A 15,471-nucleotide genomic window follows, 5' to 3' on the forward strand; every position below is an offset into this window, starting at 1 on the left:
TCTTTTCCTTAAAATGGATTCCTGGTATTTCTAAAATTAAATACTGTCAGAGGAAAGAAGAACTTTGCATTTATCATGTACCAAATGATGTGCTTTGACCACTTAACAGATGATGTATTGCCAACTATTCAAGGTTCACATTTGTGGTCTCAGTTTGGAACTGGGTTTCAAGAAGTGTACTAAGTGCACACCCCAACCGTACTAATTAATTACAGGATTTACCATATTTAGTCCTCCAATTGTGCTCATTATTGATATGAAATAAAGCTCTCCAGAGCAAAAAAAAAAAAAAGGAAAGATGACAGCTCAGAACTAGGTTAAAGAACTATAAAAGAGTTCAAATTTTGTTAATATACAACTATAAAGAGATGAAAGAGGAAAATGGTAAATTGAATATCTGAATCACATTCCATGTGTAAACACACATCGTAACTCTTGACAGCCTGCTAAAGCCAGCCTGTTCTCAAATTCAATTAAGAACATTACTGGATCATGATGGACTGATCATTATACTAGTTACATCAGAAAAAGCAATTACTTTGATTTCTGTGTATCCAGCTGGTTGCCACATTCCTGAAATCAGAACCCTCCCTAAAAGGACCAAAAATACTAAATAATTAAGGAAGCAGCATTAGCACTTTAAAATTACTTAAAGAGAAAGGCAACTTGTCTAGAAGGTAGAACAGCACACGAGATATTTATCAAAGCATTTACCATCTCTACAGGGTACTTTCATTTGAAAGCTGAAATTAAGTCCCCAGAAGGAGATACTGTGAGACTCAATGTCATTTTCACAAAGTCATGTCCTTCATTAACACTAAAGAGTCTAAGTTCAATTTTCATGAATTATCATTAAAACTGGAGTCAGTCAATTCATTTACAAGCCATACAACCAGTTCTAATTCAGTAGAATATGTAAAAGAGGCACTGTTTTTATTTTTTTAACAGAATCTAAAGACTGCACTCCTTCCGTTTAAAATCTCTGCAAATGAACCTTCTTGGGAGAAGTTACACAATTTCCTAGAATTTAAAACAAGACAAATCAACTCCATGCTTTTTTCAGATTTCTTACCTGTGTTGCCAAACTCAAGACCTGCTGTACCAGCTCCTGCGTTTCTGATGGTTTCTTGAGAAACAGCTTCACTATGGCAGTAAGCAGAGTGAGCTGTACCTAAGCAAATGTAATTTAATAGGTAGTGAAAGGCATTTGCATTATTCCACACCATGAATTCCAAAGTGGTATTTTCCCAAATATGACTTACTATGAGGTCTTTCTGATTTTGATTAAGAAACAAAGGTTAAAACTCAGCCAATATCAACAATAGCAGTAAAAGGTTTTCATCAACTGAAAACTCACTAGCCTCCTATCTCCAAATTGAACTTTTTGGCATCAAAAACTGCTGGTTTGTTTCTGGCCCAGATAATCACCTGTATTTCTTAAAGTACATGCTAACATACTGATGGCAATAAAACTGGTTCCTGACCAAATTCTTTATTATTTACTTCCACCAAAAGCTACAACTTCTAGGGAATTAGGGAATCATTTATCATACTGAGGCAAGAGCCAAGACAGTAGAATTATGCCAGATCACAACCAATTAAGAGTGGCATGCTAGGGCTTCCCTGGTGGCGCAGTGGTTAAGAATCTGCCTGCCAATGCAGGGGACACGGGTTTGAGCCCTGGTCCAGGAAGATCCCACATGCCGTGGAGCAACTAAGCCCATGTGCCACAACTACTGAAGCCTGCGCGCCTAGAGCCTGTGCTCCACAACAAGAGAAGCCACCACAATGAGAAGCCCTCGCACCGCAATGAAGAGTGGCCCCCGCTCGCGGCAACTAGAGAAAGCCCGCGCACAGCAACGGAAGACCCAATGCAGCCAAAAATAGATAAATAAATAAATAAAACAAATCTATTAAAAAAAAAAAGAATAAAATTTTAAAAATAATAATTAAAAAAAAAAAAAAAAAAAAAAAAAGAGTCGCCTGCCGAACCATGAAACTACTGGCTGGTATATGTTCCCTGTAGGGCCTATTAAAATTACTATGATAGATTACACACATGAACAATTTGCAGTGAGTACAAATGCCGGGGAAAAAGGTTTAATAATTTATCTGCTTCTCTGGGCCTTTGACTCGAAGGTCTCTCAGTTTTGGTAGAAGACAGACAGAAGATGGGAAGGAGTCTAACCACCCACAAAGAATCTTTTCAAACTGCACATGCCAGCCTTCACCCCAGACAAAAACCCCAGCTGCAACTGAGCCACAACCATTACTAACAGTAATGGGTAATCATCTTTAGGTGACAGAAAATTAAAAAGTAATAACTACTGCTCTAAGTCAGTAGTTGTCAAAGTGCGGTTCTGGACCAGCAGCAGCAATAGCAACACCACCCTCAACCTTGTAAGAAATGAACATGCTTAGGCCCATCTCAGACCTACTGACTCAGAAACTCTAGGGGTGGGGCCCAGCAACCTGTCCTTTAACACAGGTTAAACACCAGTGCTTAGGTGCTTCTAAGGCTCATTAAAGTTTGAGAACCATTGTGTCTAAATTAGGCAGGCTTGTTCCAACAGAAGTTAGCACAACTGAAAAAGGTCACCCCTTTTGGGAGAAAAATGAACATACTATATGTGTATATAAATTCGCACACACGAAACTGCCTAACCTTTACCTTTCCTGAAATCGTCCCCAAAACATCCAATACATAGATATAGATGGGAACTTACCTGGGTGCTTTCATCATGAAAACCTTCCAGGAAGCTCTCTAGTAACTCATCTGCATTGTCAATTCTTTCAGCATATTCTCCCACAATCCAAATCATAGCTGCTCGAGCATCTGGCTCATCCAGTGAGTCTAAGTTCTCACACAAAGTGGCAATGATACTTTCATATCTGATAAAACAAAATGGACTATGGTTACTGAAGGCAAAACTGAGAAGTGTATTTAACAGTGAAGCCTAAAAGCAAAAAACCATGGACAAGGTACCCTAAACCACCACCAAGCTACAAAGACTTTTAGTCAAGAGAATGTACAGGCTTTAAAGCCAGAAAATTATAAATGCCTTCAATTTTCCTTCAATTATGTTTTAATAACTAGACCATAAATCTTTATAAAAGCTTATCAGATATTCTTTTCACAAGGAAAAACTAACCTATGGTGTAAGATAATACCACTACCTTACATTTCTCACAGTCTTTCTCATAACTAGATCAGAGAATTTTCCTATTACTTCATTTTACCTTCATCGTAGAGGAACAGAAATTCCACTTTACTATTAGGAAAATGGAGTCAGACAACAATAGCATCCAGAAACAGTAATTCTGTCTCTTATCCACCTGTCTCTGCTTTCTGTAGAGATCTTTATGTTCCTTCCTCCCAAGGCACCCATACTAATGACGTGTTTCTCTAAAGAAATAAGCAATTCAAGTATTTATTTTTACAGGTCTATAGCTCTCATTCTTTACCATGTTAAATCCATCTCCTTGGTTAATGTAGTTTTAAACATCAGAATGAAATTGGATAATAAATGAGATATGGACAACTGAATAATACACTTAATTGTTTGCCCTATTTCCACTGATTAAACCAGGTTCTCGATAATGTTTTCTGAAAATTAAACTATCATAATCCCTCAGTAATACAAACCAGAAATGGACACATTTCTTTAGAAGCATATTAAGATATACACCTCCACACTTAATCAAGAAGTTTAGAAACCCAACCCTCCTCTTTCCTGGGAGAGTGGTAAAATTATATGATTCTTTTTCCAAAAATACCATTTCTAGAATTAAAAATAAATCAATAAATAAACAAATAAATATATATAGTATATATAATGCTTAATAAACCACTACCTTATTAAAATATTTCTTCTAATTCTGAGTCCACCACTAAGCTAACTAACTGCAAGTCACTTCATTTCACATTATCTTTAACGATAATCAGAAGCCTTAGTACAGTTCATCTCTATGATTATAAGGTAAAATGAGATTTAGGATGCTTATAAGATCTGCTCTTACTTCACTCTTTCAGATTCCTTAATTGTTTGCCTTCAAAAGCAAATCTGAAAAAGTATTTTTGTTTCATAACTAAGAGGCTTCAATGTGAAAATTTTTGTGGAGTGAAAATGTAGATTTTGTATATCTTAATGGAAGCAGCTACAATACTTCAGAAAAGGCCTGAAACTCTGACAATTTATTGTTGCTATATAGTAACATATAGTAATTACGTTCTATAAAAACATATAGTAATTATGTTCTATAATTTTCTACAAGTACTAGGTAACATACTAAGTGAATAGTGAAGCTGTCACCTCCCTGGCTTTTACAATAAGGTGACCATATAATTTATTGTTCAAACTGAGACGTTTCTGAGAGTGAAAAGGGACACAATTATTAATTATGCCTGGTAAGAGGTGTAAAATGGATTATGCCCAGACAACCCGGAATATATGGGTATCCTTATTTAATAGTAACTTCGTCACCAAAGAATCTGGCTAACTTTAATATATGCCAATTGACAATGCATATTCAGACAGAGCTTCAATTCTTCTAAAAGTGATAAAGCAGGGTGAAAAATCAGATTTTAATCCTTGTGCTAACCAACTTATATGCTTCTGATTTTTAATAAAGTATTCAATTATGACCAGTTACTTTACAAAGACTAATTCTTACCTAGCCAACCTCAAAGTGCCTTACTTAAACATTTCCTAAATGATCTGAGGAAGAAGGGCAGAAGTATTTGGACATACTTGTTGGGGTATTTGCGGAAGATATCCCTGATGACCACAATCGCCTCTTGGACCACATAATTTACTTTGGTTTGGATGAGATCAAGCAATGTGCTTACACAGCGCTCTGCAGACTGCTGCAAAGAGGAACATAATGAGAAGTCAGATGATCTATCCAATAACACAACCTCAACATAAAAAATATTTTTTTGGAACATTCAGGTGTATCAACTGAACTAGACTAAAAGATGAGGCACTTAATTTGACCACCCTATACTAGAGGCTGGGTTATCTGATGGAGATATACAGAAGTTCTAGATATACTCCAAATTTTACTCATTACAAGAAACAGTTCAAGTGAAAAAAATCATCTTGGATAGCCAGGATGACAGAAATGAGAAGAAAGCATAAGTCAAGGTAGGAGGAAAGAATAAGAATGAAAGAATAAGCCAAGGTAGGAGGTCTTTATCTGCAGTTCATGAATGAGCACAGACAGAAGGCATCTTTAAACCTCTTGAAATGAAACTGCCAAATTTCATTTGTGCACACAAGCATATGTTCCTGGGAGAAGGTTTACAGTTTTCATTATATTTCAAAGTTATCTGTGACTCACAAAACTCTAAGAAAAATCTGCCATCTTCTGGGCTATATAACTGAAAGTCTATGGCCTTAGATAAACTGCAATTTTCCACAGCCTATGGTTCATCTATAAAATAAAATTTAATCTATTAGTCTTTTATTAATGAAGGGAATACGGAAGAATACAAGTGACAAAACTAATGTATTGAAACAGTAAGTCATAGTTTTTAAAAGAAGGGTTCCAGAAGAGAGATCCTAAAAACCAAGGACTGATTTATCATATATTACAATGTATTATGATGGGTCATTCCATTATATGCCTCCTGATACGATGCAATAGGAAATACACAGCAGCATCTAAGAGGTATTCTTGCCAAAAACACTGAACATGAATATTACCAAGCCTCTAGATTTAATTGTCTAAAGGGGATGAAGGAATGAGATAAACAACATCACTAAAATACTATCAGCCAAATCTAGACTCTGGAAAATTCTACAAGCCTAATGATCTAGTCCTTTCAATAAATGGCACCCAAATAAATAAATAAAGACTTAAGAGACATATTAACCAAATGTAATGTATAGCTAGTTCTCGTTTAGATTTTGATTTGAACAAGGCAACTGTAAGAAGACATTTAGACACAATTAGGGAAAACTGAACATGGACTAGGTATTCAATGAGATTAAGAGTTACTGTTTGTTGAGTATGGTAATGATATAATGACAATTTTTTTTTTTTTTAGAGGATCTTATCTATTAGATATACACATTGGGGGGCTTCCCTGGTGGCACAGTGGTTGAGAATCTGCCTGCTAATGCAGGGGGCACGGGTTCGAGCCCTGGTCTGGGAAGATCCCACATGCCGCAGAGCAACTAGGCCCGTGAGCCACAACTACTGAGCCTGCGCGTCTGGAGCCTGTGCTCCGCAACAAGAGAGGCCGCGATGGTGAGAGGCCCGCGCACTGCGATGAAGAGTGGCCCCCGCTTGCCACGGCTAGAGAAAGCCCTCGCACAGAAAAAAACGAAGACCCAACACAGCCAAAAATTAATTAATTAATTAATTAATTAATTAAAATGTCATCAGAAAGCTTGTTTAAAAAAAAAAAAAGAATAGGCAAAAGTTACTGAAAAAACAGTACTATGAAATTGCTTTTTCAGTGTTATTTATTGACTCAATGGCTTATGCTTAATCTTTAACCTAACCAACTTAATATGATAAAATTATACATTTTTTTCACCTCAGGATACTTAAAGCAACAAGGAAACACCTGTACTTACAGTCATGCCAAAAAACAACTCCAACTCTTAACACCCAAATTTTACAATAGGCCCTGTTATCTTAGCTAAGCACTAAACTAAAATTCTTTTTTTCTCATCTGTCATATCTTTGAAACCAACTACACATTAAAAAAGGGTCAGGGCTTCCCTGGTGGCGCAGTGGTTGAGAATCTGCCTGCCAATGCAGGGCACACAGGTTCGAGCCCTGGTCTGGGAGGATCCCACATGCCGTGGAGCGACTGGGCCCATGAGCCACAACTGCTGAGCCTGCGTGTCTGGAGCCTGTGCTCCACAACAAGAGAGGCCGCGATAGTGAGAGGCCCGCGCACCGCAATGAAGAGTGGCCCCCGCTTGCCGCAGCTGGGGAAGGCCCTCACACAGAAACGAAGACCCAACACAGCCATAAATAAATAAATAAATAAATTTATTAAAAAAAAAAAAAAAGGTCAGATGCCCTGAGAGAAAAGCAGCAGCTCAGTCTGGAAGGTACAGAGAAAGGCGATTACAATTCCCTCGCTGGTTCTTGCCCTTGTCCCACGGATAGGTTAGTTAAAAACAGGCAATCAGGGGCTTCCCTGGTGGCGCAGTGGTTGAGAATCTGCCTGCCAATCCAGGGGACACGGGTTCGAGCCCTGGTCTGGGAAGATCCCACATGCCACGGAGCAACTAGGCCCGTGAGCCACAATTACTGAGCCTGCGCGTCTGGAGCCTGTGCTCCGCGACAAGAAAGGCCGCGATGGTGAGAGGCCCGCGCACCGCAATGAAGAGTGGCCCCCACTTGCCACAACTAGAGAAAAGCCCTCGCACAGAAACGAAGACCCAACACAGCCAAAAATAAATAAATAAATAAATAAAAATAAAAAAATAAAAAAAACAGGCAATCACTGCCTCTCCTGCCCCAATTGAACTGTGTCTGGACTAGCCAACTCTTTCCAACTAATAACTTTCATGATTTAACCAGTTCTAAGAAAAGTTCTTAGGCAAATCCAGGTAACTGGAGATAAGAGAACACTAGCTAAAAGGCAGGATTCTTGAAGGTTGATCTTAAGCTTCCAAAGGAAGTTCATTCCCCACACACTCTCATATTCCCACCAGGGCACCCTGAATCAAAGGAAGAAGTGAGAGCCACCAGAAGTTCATCTCTTCCAGAAGATGATGGATAACTTTTCCATTTAGTCACAATAGACGGTACTAACAGCTGCTAGGAATCTAGATGCTTTGAGAACACTTTCTAGTAATTCCAGGGATAGAAAAACCTCTTTAACTTTGGGATGAGACTCTTTGCAAGAGCACTGTCAGAGAGGTTAGTAAGACAATGACATTCTGGCAGTGAAAAGCACAAAATGACTCTTCTGCTACCAAAATAGCTCTGAAAATTGTCTGCATTAATACCATAAGTAGGTGGCTATTCCACAATGAGAAAAGAAAAAGAAAAAAGTTAAGTAGTGGTGGTAAGTTAAGAAGTGTGGTAGTAAAAAAAAGATGTAACACATCAAGATCCAATAAACAGATTTTCCCATTTCTCAAATGGAGCAACAGAAGTATATATTAAGTATCTGAAGCAACTGAGCTGGCAGAACCAGAAGTAGAAACCAGGATTAATTAACTTCTTGCTATAACAACTAGTCTACTAAATGATTTATCAGTGGTAACTACATGAAGCAGCATTCAGTAAATAAAAACAAGGAAGGCCAATAAGGAATTTGGCTTTCAGAGACACTTCTCTGACACAGCATCTGTTTCCTTCTGTTCCTGTGAAGCACTGGTCATACTGTACAAATTATTTTAGTAACTATCCTTGTGAAATCATATGGTCCAAGCTGACTCAAAGTAGAACTACAGGGACTTCCCTGGTGGTGCAGTGGTTAAGAATCCGCTTGCCAATGCAGGGGACACGGGTTGGAGCCCTGGTCCAGGAAGATCCCACATACGGCGAAGCAACTAAGCCTGTGCACCACAACTACTGAGCCTGTGCTCTGGAGCCCACAAGCCACAACTACTGAGCCCACATGCTGCAACTAGTGAGGCCCGCACACCTAGAGCCCGTGCTCTGCAACAAGAGAAGCCACCGAAATGAGAAGCCCCCGTGCACCACAACGAAGAGTAGCCCCCACTCGCCGCAACTAGAGAAAGCCCACGTGCAGCAATGAAGACCCAACGCAACCAATAAATAAATAAATAAATAATTAAATAAAATGTCAAAAGAAAAAAAAAACAGAATTGCACATAGTCAAGTAGTAAGAACAAATATGGAGCTCTGAATCCACAATACTGTTGTGAACAGAAGCCATCATTAATTGCAACAAATTTCTGAATGAGGAAAAACAACAGAGGTTTGGTGACTGATGAAGCAGTGCATTGTAAGTTGTAGCCCTTAATACCTACTGGAAGGCTGCAACCAAGCTAGAACCAATCTGCCCTCTAAGACCACAGAGAAGCTCTTCAAGAGAACTGCCAAGTAAACATCAACTCCCTGCCCTAAAGCAGAAACCTGCTGGTCGACAGCCCTGCCTATGTGCACAGAAGTCCTGAAAACTTTTCTGTCATCTCATTCTTAATATAAATAGGCATCAATTTACTGTAAGTATGGTATACACTTCAATTAAAAAATCACATACAGATGTGCAACCATCACCATAAAATACTCCAGATAATTAAATTCAAACTGCAGAAACAAAACCAAAAACTGTAATTCACATCCCAAGAGATTTAAGAAACTATTGCAACCACAAAAAAAGGAATGCTATGAAAAAGTACCCATAACAAGAAACAGCAATGAAGGGAGGCTGTATGGAAAGACGGCTGTGCAGAAGACAAGAAAGCAACCACCCAGACTGGAGTAAGGACTGGAAGGACAGAGGACTGGAAGAGAGAAGGGTCTAGAACAAAAGAAAAGTTTTATAAATTTGATATTATGCTTGAAAAGCTGGAAGAAGACAGGAGTGCAATGAAGGCACAATGAAATTTAAAAAAAAAAAAAAAAAGGCCATTATGAACTCCAGAAAAAACAAAAGCCTGTATAAGAAAGAAAACACAATCATTTGATTGTGTAGGCTCTACATATTTACAGGCATAATACGCACAGTAAGCTTTGCAAGACTCTAGTTGATAGAACAAGAAATAAAGGTATATTATCTCAATTTACAAAGATAATATAGGAACAAAAACCTCATGATATAACTATACAGGGGATCAGAAGGGTAGAAGTAGGAGTGATGGAGTATATGAACTAAGTTGCTTATCTCATAGCGGAAAGTTAATAGACAATGTCTACAATCGGTAAATCAATAAATAGTAGCATAAGGCTATTAGAGATATGGAAGTAATCAAAATAACTAAAACTAGGAACAGAGTTAAACATGATTCCCTCGGGAAAGAGAGGGACCAGGGACAGCTGCTTTTCATTAAAAATTCTTTAATATTTTAACAATGTGCTTTATTATTTTGATAAACTTAAAAATGTATTTTAAGGAAAGAGGTGAAGAGAATACCCAGAGTCCCATAACGTGATCACAACTACCATGGGACACTTGCCTCCACCTTGATGGCACACCGTCCAATGGCCCGCACAGCTTTGCGCACAAAGTCGACATCCACCTCTGTGGCATACTCCTTCAGTTCTGCCAGAACCTGTTAAAAATCCATGAAGCGAACGATCATTAAGGATTCTCCAACAGCAATTTCATGGCCTAGGTTTTTCTGAAGGCCAGATCTTAAGACCTAAGTTATTAGATCTTAACTTGAATCTACTTTAAGTCTGACCTGAGCAATGTTGGCTTGGGATGCCAAACGAATCATGATGTCCAATTTCTCTAGTTTCACATAGATGGGATCATTGTACTTCACAAAGAAAACTTTGATCTCTTGCTTCAAGATTTCAGGCCTGTGGTACACAGAAACACAAGATAAGGAAGGTGAGGCATATATTGATATATCCTTCTGAGTCTGCATTAATACCTAACCTGTGCTTCTCTGCTCTCCATTCACACACTCCACTCCAGGGAAAAAAACTCACAAACTTCCTCTACACCCCTCTAACCAGATCCATCTGGCAGACTGTTTTTATCCTTTTTAAGGGGCAAAGTATATATTGCCAAGAAGAACCACTGGAAGAACAACAACCTGATCTAAATTACAGCCTGAGCCATATTAAGCAGACACTAGCTATCATACAACTAAGAGTTCCTTCAGAAAAGAAACTAATTTGTAGAGCAACACCAGGCATTCATTGTAGGAACACTCTAAAATCAACTGTTAGCCTCCTGACCCTGGGCAAGTTGCTCTACCATACAGTATTTTCACTTTCATTAAACAGAGTTTTAACACAGTCCTCTTTAATACTGATGTTATTAAGTTTAATTCAAAATTACAAACACTTTAATCACCAATTCATTTTTTCCCAACCTTTTCTGGACGATTAGGTTGATGTTCCTCAGGGCGACGTACTGCACCTCTGGCTCCCCAGACAGCAAAGTGACAAGAGGAGGGGCCAACTTCTTCAGCAGCATATTGTAGTAGTCAGAGTCCTTGGGTAACAACTCTAGAAATTTCATTAGGACTTTTACTGCTGAAAGCACCACTGCTGAGTTGGCATGAGATAGCCGAGGAGTTACCCGTTCACAGATACTGAGGACAGAAAATGAAAATTAGTACCTTAAATTATAATTTCTTTGCTCAATCCAATCTATAAGGTAACGCTGTCAGAGGTTCCCATGGCCCAAGCATAAAGAAATTAGAAAATCAGTTAGAAAAGTCAAAACTCCATACATAGGTAAATTTGGGATCCAATACTGCAGACGCCTCATTCCCAGCAAACTACAGGCAGAGCAAGGATATCAGAAGACTTTAGGAAACCAGCAATAAGGGATGTTCAGACTGGAAGGAAACTAGCCAATACCCAAAACACCTGAAGCTCACACCATTTACCTTCCTATTTTATAGTCCTCTCTGTCTCCCCATATTATGTAAGGGCTCCCTGCCTCACAGCCCATTTCTCCTCAGCCTATAGGAAGTCAAATTAAGCATTCTGCGAGTTATTTCACAGTGAGAGATATCAACCAACTGTGGCTGAAGTTTCACTGTAAGATGCAGAAGGAGATGGGCTGACAGGGAAATCCACCCAACCTCTTGCATTCAGGATAATAAGGGAATCTCGGAAAGGGTGTTTGTTTGTTTGTTTTTAACAACACAATACCACTGCAGTACTCTCTCAACCTCATCCCCTTCTCCTAGTCCCTGCCACCTACACTTAAATGTCTCATAAAATATAGAATATTTAGTTATCTGTTGAGGGTTCTTCAGAAATCAACCTAATTTTTATAGCTCTTAGGCAATGTGAGTGGCTAGCTGACTCAGTTAAGGACACAAGATAAGTAAGCTGTGTTTTTCTCCCTTCCTCCTGTATCTACTTGGCTGACTCCCTGACCTCCTTTAGGTCTTTATACAAACGCTACCTTCTCAGGGAGACCTTTCCTGACCACCAAGCATTTGTTAGATCTCTTCCTTACTTTATCTTTCTTGTTAGCACTTATCATCATCTGACCTATTATATGCTGTATTACGTATACATATTATATATACTTCTGCCCTATCCCTCAGAATAAGCGTTCCATAAGAGCTATGATTTTTGTTTGTCCACTGCTATATCCTCAGAGCCTAGAACAATGCCTGGCATACAGCATGGGCTCAATAAATATTTGCTGAGTGAATGAGTAAGTGTGAGATGTCAATGACCAAGAGAAAATAAAATTGTATGTAAAGTTCTTTCCAGAAGATATTTGTACTTTCAGTGATGGAAAGAAACTATCAGGGTGAGCTTTGGTTAAATCCAGAGGGAACAATTTCCCAGACAAGTGAAGAGCACTTACATTATAGTAGCTCGAGCTTTAGCCGGGCAAGGAAGGTTCCTATCTACCATAATTAAAATGAAGAGCCAACAATTCTTCAGAATTATTTTGCCTAGTACAGTGCCTATATACACAAAATGTTCAATAAAAACTGATGATACCTCCAATTCTGTAAACTAAAATGTATGTATGTGTATATGAAATTTAGTAGTCAGTATCTGATAGCCAAAGAAAATCTGCAACACTAAAGTGGTAGAGAGCTGAGCAGAACAATCCAGGTGTGCCTTCCAAAATCTTCTCCAAATTCAGACTGATGTGATTCCTATATCTAACGGAAGACATCATACATTTTGCTGGCTCCAACACAGTTTCTCTAGTACTAATTATAAGCCAGCTCAATAACTAGTATCAAGCCACTTACTATGTATCTAAAAGAACGAAAATTTTGTTACTACAGTGAGAGACACTCAAAAAACCTTTGTTTGCCAAATGGCTAGGAATTGCTGTATGGGAGATGTGAGACCATGATGAGGGAGAGTTTTTTCAGAGGGTTGTAACTATACTGTTCAAAAAAGAAATGAAAAATACACATCTCCTCTTAGGAAGAGCTATTTTTGCATGGTTTACTCTACCACCTAAAATGTTCCTAAATACACTGAGAAAATACCACGGGATAGCAATATCTATCCCGTAAGCCACTGATTTTCTCAACGTAACAGACCCTTATTCTAATACAGACTTACTAGAACTTATTGAACCAGGCAAGACTCCTAGATACTATGCAGAAAAACAGACTGACCTCTGAGCCTCCCGGTCATCTTTAGGGTTGTAATTAGACAGGCAGTCCAGGATGAAAATCTGGCCCCATTCGGTGCACTCATTCAGGGCTGTCAGTAGCTTATTAATGTTCTGTGGATTCAGATCGAGTAAGTTGCTGTTTGGGTGAGATTCACTGATTTCAGATAATGCTGCTACAGCATTAGCCACCACCTGGGAAAGAAGCAGATATGACCTTGATTTGTCAAGAACAGTACAACTATTTCTCTGGATCACTTCATAGATCTCAATTCATAACCGTTCCTGAACATTTTACCCAGTCAGCTAGAAAGAGATATACTGCTTTCAAAACGTATAATAAACCACCAATGATGGCATATATAGCTTCCTCATGGTCAGGCAACACAGAATTAAAACAATTCACATATTAGCAGAGAGTCCCTCATGATTTACTATTAAAACATTAATAATTTTAATAGTAGTCAAAACTATCAGTAGAGTTAAGACACATGAACAGCTGTAAAAGAAGTGAAGGTTAGGGACTTCCCTGGCAGTCCAGTGGTTAAGACCCGTGCTTCCACTGCAGGGGGGCATGGGTTCAATCCCTGGTTGGGGAACTAAGATCCCACATGCCTCGCAGCCAAAACAAAACAAAAAACACAAAACAGTGAAGTTTAAATATGAAACGTGTACATTAGGCAATGGAAAGAAAAATCTAGGCCAAACAATTTTATAGGTGTATGGGTGTGCATGTACTGGGGGGTGGGAAGGTGATACTTCAGGTGTCAATCACACCTTAAGTCTCAGAGTAAGAAAATGTGACCTTGAAACCATAGTTCACTGTAACATGATGTTGGGAAAGCACATAATCTCCGTGAAATTCAATTTCCTCATCTGAAAATGGGATAATTTAATCCACCTCACAGATTAGCTTTAGTTTGAGGATAAAATCAGATGACTTAGGTATAAGTGCTTTCTACAAAGCCTTATACAAAGTTAAGGTGGTAATATTACCATAATTCATCAAGACTAAGTTGCACAGTTTTTCATATTAACATCTCTGAAGTTCGGATATATTTAATAATCAACGGCATGTCAGTTTAATAGGAGGTATTTTTCTTTCTACGTAATACAGGAAATAATAATGCATCTTAGAATCGATGAAATATGGTACCTCAAATGTATCCTTAACTCAGGCAGTATGATAAATGAAAAATTGCTACCAAATATAAGAAAGTATACTTGTATCCTGACTTACAGACCCAGAAATCCGTACTAGCTGCAAGAAAAAAAATTGGACACTTTATCAAAATTACAGATTATGTCTAATTTAACTAAGAAATCTACAACCAATGAATGTTTAAAGTAATTTTAAGATTATAAAAACACCCAAAAATAAACAAAACAGACAAAAAACTATAGCTCTGTACAAATGAATTTAAAACCACATTTTGCAGTGAGGCTCTCAGCTGTCGCTAAATATTAGCACAGGAAGGCTATATATAAATATTCTGTAAGCATAAATGAGATGCAATAGGTAGCAGCTTCATTAATTATGTATATTGAAAAGATTCTCAAAAATGTCAACTCATTTTTAGTTCTTACTAAAAAGCTTGAGAAACTAAGAGTTGTATGATTATCCTATTGCTAGCAAGAGAAGAAACATAATGGTTACAGTTTAGCTATTGATTTTAATATCCACATCACTTGGGTACTCTGCAGATTATCCCAGTATATGATTTTACCTAGAAGATAAATTCTAGAGAATATGATTTTTTAAATCAAATAATACATTTATGACAGTATCCATTAACTAAGATAATGATGCCACAAATGGAATCACCTTCAGTTATAATTTAGTGATCAGGACAAAAAATTCCAAGATGAAAAAAAATCAAAGGTTCACTTGGTAAGTATGATTATGGATATAATATTTTATTGTTATTAAGACAAATCGAGAAGGATTATCTAGTCCACCTATCACATGGTAGCATGCATGAGGTTCTTTCCTGACTTAATTTTTGTTTGCCAACCACACCATCAAGCATGGCCTTTAGTAAAAATTAAAAAGCATGAAGAGTGAAACAATAATCTCCATCATCTCAGTGCTTTACATGCAGGGAAAAGATACTGTGTTTCCCCTGTATAATACGCTTAATACACTGGATTACAGGATAAAGGATCAAAATGTCACACTGGAAGAACAAATGCCTGTTTTCCTCTCTTGCTGCCAACACATGCCCAGTCTTGGTTACCAGTTC

General features: G+C 38.1%; 1 protein-coding gene across 5 annotated transcripts in view; it reads right to left on the bottom strand.

Annotated features, from left to right (window-relative positions):
- AP2B1 (adaptor related protein complex 2 subunit beta 1) overlaps nucleotides 1-15,471 on the bottom strand; it is a 116,037-nt gene that overhangs the window by 68,705 nt on the left and 31,861 nt on the right. For all 5 annotated transcript variants that reach the window (XM_068531074.1, XM_068531073.1, XM_068531072.1 and 2 more), the window contains 7 exons: nucleotides 13,233-13,423; nucleotides 10,992-11,213; nucleotides 10,350-10,470; nucleotides 10,122-10,217; nucleotides 4,752-4,867; nucleotides 2,727-2,892; nucleotides 1,073-1,171 (listed from right to left, as the gene is read on the bottom strand). In XM_068531074.1, coding sequence (XP_068387175.1) covers nucleotides 1,073-1,171; nucleotides 2,727-2,892; nucleotides 4,752-4,867; nucleotides 10,122-10,217; nucleotides 10,350-10,470; nucleotides 10,992-11,213; nucleotides 13,233-13,423 — 1,011 coding nt within the window. The remainder of the gene's footprint in view (nucleotides 1-1,072; nucleotides 1,172-2,726; nucleotides 2,893-4,751; nucleotides 4,868-10,121; nucleotides 10,218-10,349; nucleotides 10,471-10,991; nucleotides 11,214-13,232; nucleotides 13,424-15,471) is intronic.

Source organism: Eschrichtius robustus, chromosome 20 (genome assembly GCF_028021215.1).
Source record: "Eschrichtius robustus isolate mEscRob2 chromosome 20, mEscRob2.pri, whole genome shotgun sequence".
NCBI classification, from domain to species: domain Eukaryota; kingdom Metazoa; phylum Chordata; class Mammalia; order Artiodactyla; family Eschrichtiidae; genus Eschrichtius; species Eschrichtius robustus.